At 59.4% G+C, this 6,000-nt stretch overlaps 1 protein-coding gene across 10 annotated transcripts in view; it reads left to right on the top strand.

Annotated features, from left to right (window-relative positions):
• Vav2 (vav guanine nucleotide exchange factor 2) overlaps positions 1-6,000 on the top strand; it is a 123,719-nt gene that overhangs the window by 80,111 nt on the left and 37,608 nt on the right. For all 10 annotated transcript variants that reach the window (XM_048813381.1, XM_048813376.1, XM_048813373.1 and 7 more), the window contains one exon: positions 5,690-5,792. In XM_048813381.1, coding sequence (XP_048669338.1) covers positions 5,690-5,792 — 103 coding nt within the window. The remainder of the gene's footprint in view (positions 1-5,689; positions 5,793-6,000) is intronic.

Raw genomic sequence — 6,000 nt, forward strand, 5'->3', positions numbered from 1 at the left:
CAGGAGGACATGAGCTGGGCTCAGGAAGGAACCGGCCGTGGGAGCCAGCGCCGGAGGACCCAGCTGTTTGCATCGGCAGCTGCGCAGTCAGGGGTCTGCAGGGGACCGGAGCCAGTAGGACGCGCAGAGGTGTGTCAGAGGGATTTGTCACGGGGCTCTGCGTATGTGATCATGGAGGCCAGAAGTTCCCACAGTGCGCACCTGCAAGCTGTGGCTCCAGGAACGTTGCTGGCAGAGTCAGTCAGAGCCTCGGGGCCTGAGGACCCCGGGCCTGGGATGTGACGCCCAGGACAGAGACCTGAGAACCTGTGGTGGGGGGGGATGGCGCAGGGTGAATCCAGAAGTCAAAGTCCTGAGAACCAGGAGTTCTGATGTCCCACGACAGGAGAAGCTGTGTGTCCCCCTCCAGCGATTGAGCTGCTCTGCCGTCTCCCACCACTGTGCTCTGCCTGGGTGGATCCCCATCAGTGGACCGGGTGACGGCCACCACGTGGGTGAGGGCAGGTCTTCCTCCCCCCCGTCTACCAGTCCAGTCGTTGGTGTCCATGAACGCTCTCGCAGACACACCCAGAAGCACTGTCTGCGAGCCGTCCGAGCGCCCGCGGCCCGGACAACTGGTACAGAAAGTGAACTGTCACAACAGGTTATGGCCAGGGACTTCGGAGGGAAGTGCGTGACAGACGCAGGGAGCCACTGCAGAGGACCAGACGACTGAAAAGGGCCAAGTGGAAATCCCCAAACTGAAACCCAGGTCTGAAGTGAGCAGTCACCAGATCAGCTTGATGGAGGTCACAGGTGGCAAAGCAAGAAGCCGTGGACCTTGAAGATGGTTCCACGGGAGCCGCCACAGACTTTATACAACAGACGGGAGAGGGGACAACACATGGAGCCTCAGACACGGCAGACGGTTTCAAGCAGCCCAGCGTGTGTGATGGGAATCCCAGGAGAAGGGAAGGGTGGGGTAGGGAAGGAGGGGATGGGGGTGAGGGAGGCCAGAAGAACCACTGAAATTAGCCAAAACTTTGTGGGTTTTGAAATGGTAAAACTATAAACTATTGCTGAGAGAAATGGAAGACCTACATAAGTGAACGTCTGTACTGTGTTCATGGGTTGGAGGTGATGTCGTTAACACGTCATGATCCCCAAGGCTCCCCAGAAGCAGATGGCTCCATGATCATTTGGAATAGCACGTGGTCTTGTTAAAGGACAGGCTGGAGGATTCCCTCCACTGCTTACAAGACTGCCCATGGACTGAAGGGGAGCACAGCCGTGTCTGCAGCAGGCCAGAGAGTGGATGGACGGAACGGAGCTCGGACTAGACCGGCGCATGGCCCCTTGTTTTTCTATCTAAGCATCCCAGTGGGGACAACAGAGTCTTTGGTTAATTATTCTGGAACGCTTGGATATTTTTGTGGGAAACAGTGAACACCCACCTCTGGGAAATGTGCATTTCCCAGAGTGTGGGGGACATGCAAGTGGCTCAGCCAGGCAGCAGCACTAGAGGGGACTCTACCCGTTGCACCTTTCCTACGCCCCACCTGCAAAGTCTGCACCTGAATCCTGGATGTACCTACCAAAACTAGACAGCTCCCAGTAGAAATGCAGGAGAAAAATCTTTAATGACTTGGAAGAAAGCAAAGAGTTCTCAGCAAGACACAGGAGTTTTTAGGTGGGACACAGAACAGAAGAACAAATTGATAAATTTGTCTTTATTAAATTAACAACGAATGCTTATCAAGACACATGAAGGAAATGAATAGCCAAGGCAGAGACTGGTGGTGGTGGTGGGATTATAAAACACACATGACAAAGCACTTGATCCACAATATATAAAGAGCTCCTGGAAAAAGAAAAAAGAAAGAATGTATTTTCAGAAATGAACAAAATTCTTGAAATGGACAAAATCCTTTCCCAAAGGATGATATATAATAAGTACATGGAAAAATCTTCAGCATCACTAGTCATTGGAAAAATGCAAAACACAACCACAGCAGTATTTCACTGGTATCTGTGCTAGTGGCTAAAATTAAAAAGACTGACAACAGCATGAGCTGAAGAGGATGTGGAGTGACTGGAAGTTGCACACACTGCTTGTATGGATGTAAATGCTGCAGCCACCTTGGAAGAACCTTGGTAGCTGCTTGTGAAGTTGGAGATGCACCTGCCCGTTGGCCAGCAGCTCCACTGTGGAGGGAAGGCTGTTCCTGTGGAACTGGAGTGTTTGTGCACATGCGCACAGGAGTTGAATGCTCATATGGCCCCTTCTGTCCACCACAACCAAGACCTGGAAGCAGCCTGAATGTCTGTCTAAGAGGCGACTGGTTCTCAGATGGTGCCTCCCACAGTGGACTGGCATTCAGCAGCGTGAAGGGACAGCTGCTGGTACAGGGAACTGCACGTGTGGTGGGGTCTCCAACTCACGTGTGCAGGCAGAGAAGCCAGACAGGAGGGCAGGTGTTCCTGGTGTCCCTGTGTCCTCTACCAGATGAAGGGTATCTAGTGAGGACCGGCCAGTAGCCAGTGGCGGGGAGCTGGCCAAAAGGGGCCGGGGAGCTGCCTGTGAGCTGCACACTGTCCCCTGGAGGGGGGCCTCAGCTGGGGGTACGTTTCCATTTTTGAAGATAGTACATATGTGCATTCCCCAGGGTGCGGGGGACATACGGGTGGCTGGCTGGTGTGACTGTGCACCTGGATGCAGGGGCTCAGCCAGGCAGGGGCGCTGAGGGGACTCTGCCTGTGGCACCTTTCCTAGGCCCCTCCTGTGCACCCAGGATGGAAGCCTTGTGCAGGAGTGGTCCACACCTGCCCTTGTTGGGCCACCAGGAGGCCACGCCTCCTCCTGTGCTCGCCGGGTGCCCTGTGCTCCTCTGCTCCCCTTCTGTGGGGCTTCAGAGCCGCACTCCCCTGAGTACTCGGGGCAGACGTGCTGGGCTTCAGGGGAGCAGTGGGTGGAGCAGGGCTGTAGCCCCCATGATGTTGCCTGGGCACAGGGCACCGTGCCCACTCGCCCGTCTGCCCAGCCTGGCCCAGGGCTCCTGGACAGCGCTCACCCCCTGGGAGCAGGCTCTGGTGGAGTTGGTGGGAGCTGCACCGTTCCTGGTTGATCAGAATCCGAGCTGGGTGGGGCTGGGCCTGGAATTGGTTAGGATGCCCCTCACTGTAGGGCGGGAGGGGGCCCTGCAGCTGTGTGGTCACCACTCAAGGACCTGTCCCTGGCCAACTTCCAGTCATTTTTATCTGTTTCATCAGCTTATAGAATATTTAATAGTCAAAACCCCTGTCCACATGCTCTGTCCGCCTGGCCCGCCGTTGGAGCGGAGCCCACGTGTCTGTGTGGCCAGTCTGTGATGGGCTGTCTGGTTCATTTAGCAGCCTGGATGCTTCTCTGTCTCGCCTGGGTTCTGCATGGTCAGGGTTCTGCACAGTCAGGGTTCTGCACGGTGGTTTAGCCACCAGAATTACTCTGTTGCATGACAGAAATTTGGGTGTCCAGCCCCTGCTGGGAAGGGCCATGCAGCGCTTCGCCTATGTTCCCAGGGTAGCCAGGCTGCATCACCCCCGGGGACGGAATCAGAGAGGCAGGGAGGAGATCTGTGTCATTGCAAGTGACAGTTTCCCAGTGGATTGTCAGACCTGTCTTGGGGAAGCTTTGAGTTGGGTTAGCAAGACTGTCACAATGCTCACCCCCCACTGCGTGTGCATGTACCTGTGTGTGCATCTGTGTCTGTATGCATGTGCAAGTGTGTGTATGTGTGTATCTGCATATGGGCATGTGTCTGCATGTGTGCATGTGTGTGCATTGTGTGTGTGTGTGTGTGTGCGCGTGCGTGCACTCTCGTGTGCTGCCTGGGGAGCCCCGGGCAGGTGGGGGAACCTGGCCGAGCCTGGCCCTGCCTCCTTGCTGTCTCAGCTCCGTGTGGGTTCAGGGTGCAGAATGGCCACAGTGCAGTTCTCTGGGCAGACAGTGGCGCTGGCGCCCAGAAGGGACTTGAAGGTGGCAGGAAGCTCTTCATGTAAAGCTAGGCCCTGTGGAGTCGGCTTTCCCCACTGTAGCCTCCGTGCCTGACCTGAGCAACTGAGAGAGGCGGCTTCCCCTGGCTCAGGGTTCAGAGGTCAGGCCTGGGTCGGCTGGTCCAGGGCAGAGACATCTCAGAAGAAGGGCATAGCGGAGGGAGCTGCCCAGCTCACGGCAGCCAGGGAGCAGAGAGCCAGGGGCCGGGGAGAGGACGGCCCAGCAGAAAGTGACCTGCTTCCCCCAAGCTGCCACCTGCAGCAGGCCATCCAGCCCCCGTGGATGACTGCACACAGGACGAGTCCAGGGTCAGATCCCTCAGATCCAGCCAGCCCTGACCAAGCCCTCAGCACAGGAGCTGCCGGGGACAGTCCGGATCCATCCATGCCAGGTTCCCAGCTGCCTCACCTGTGCTGGTGCCAAAGCCGGAGCACCCAGCAGCTGCTGCACCTCCTCCTTCCCTCCGGGGACTGAGAAGGCCTCACCAAGACCTGCACCCCGCACTGGGCTGGCTCTCGGCCTCCCCTGGAGGACAGTCCTGGGGCTTCTGCCCGGGTGCTGCATGTGGGGAGGGGCCAAGGGCTCTGGGAGACCCCTGGCTGCTGAGGCCTTCCCTTGCTCCCTCTCCCACGCAGGTCTTGAGTGGTGACCCTGACCCTCTGAGTGGATTCAGCAGCAAGGCCTGAGGGGCTCAGGGGCCTGCTTGGCCAGGGGCACCTTGCTGCTGCGGTCATCCCTGCTCTGCTCCACTTTTCCCCCCACTGCGTGCTGGGAGGACCTGCGGGGAGTGTCCCCAGTCCCTGCCTCTGGAATCCAGGGCCCTGCTCTGAGCCAGGAAAGCCGGCCTCAGAGACGCATCTTTGCCCAGAGCTGAGCAGGGCTGGCCTCCAAGCCCAGCCTCCCCTGAGGAAGGACCCAGCAGAGCTCAAGACCCTGGCCAGCCTGGGCTGGGGGCGGCTCCACCATCCCCAGGGGTCTGTGGGAATGACCGGCTGTTGCCGAGCCCTGGCGCAGCTCTGGTGTGGAGGTTCGGGCAGCCACGGGCTGGGCGGAGGACTCATCCACACTGCACAGATAACTAGAAAGGCTGCTTGAGGCACTCCTGGGCTTTTGGGGACTGTGACCTAGGTCCTGCAGGCAGAGGGCCAACTCGGAGGAGACGGGAACCACAGTCCTGGGCAGACACAGGCTTTCTGCAGCAGGAGCCGGGGTGGGGGCCAGTCTCCCGGGGGCAGGCTTGGGAAGGGGCATCCCGAGCTCCAGGTTCCCCCAGTGCTACTTCCTCACCCGGGTGTGGAAGATGGCCCTGCTGGGCACTGTGCCCTTGACCTTCACACCCGGGCCTCAAGGACAGTGGGGACCTCAGGCTGAGCCACAGGTCACGGCCCGGCCTGGGGCGGGGGCTGTAGTCATGGGGCAGCACCCAGCACCGGGGGCCTCTGGGAGGCAGGCGTCTCAGGGCCTCCGGGTGTCTGCAGGCCGAGACGCTGGGGCCTCGTCGCCAGGGTCCTCTGCTACCAAGGCAGATGGCAGATGGTGACCTCTCTGCCATCTCCTTAAACTCATGGAAGCCCCCACTTGTGGAGCAGCCTGTGGCCGAGGCAGGTGGACTTCCAGGGCTCCTGGGTCAGGGGGGCTGGACCCTCCCTCCCCGCTCACCCACTTCCTCCCGTGCAGTGAGCATGACCTGGGTGAGGACATCTACGACTGTGTCCCGCGGGAGGACGAAGGTGACGACATCTACGAGGACATCATCAAGGTGGAGGTGCGGCAGCCTATGGTAAGCCCCGTCTCGCCTGGCAGGAGCGTCGCTGCCGGGGATACCGGCTGGGCCCCGGGCTCCTCCCGGCCCCGGGCTCCCCTGCAGTGTGTCCTCACAGCTCTTGCTCCTGTCTGCTCCACGCCGGCTTCCCTGTGGTGCCCGGGGACCTCAGCCCCCAGCCCTCAGCCCCAGCCCTCTGCCCCAGCCCTCAGCCCTCGTGCCCTCA

The sequence above is a fragment of the Marmota marmota genome, unplaced genomic scaffold, assembly GCF_001458135.2.
Source record: "Marmota marmota marmota unplaced genomic scaffold, marMar, whole genome shotgun sequence".
NCBI classification, from domain to species: domain Eukaryota; kingdom Metazoa; phylum Chordata; class Mammalia; order Rodentia; family Sciuridae; genus Marmota; species Marmota marmota.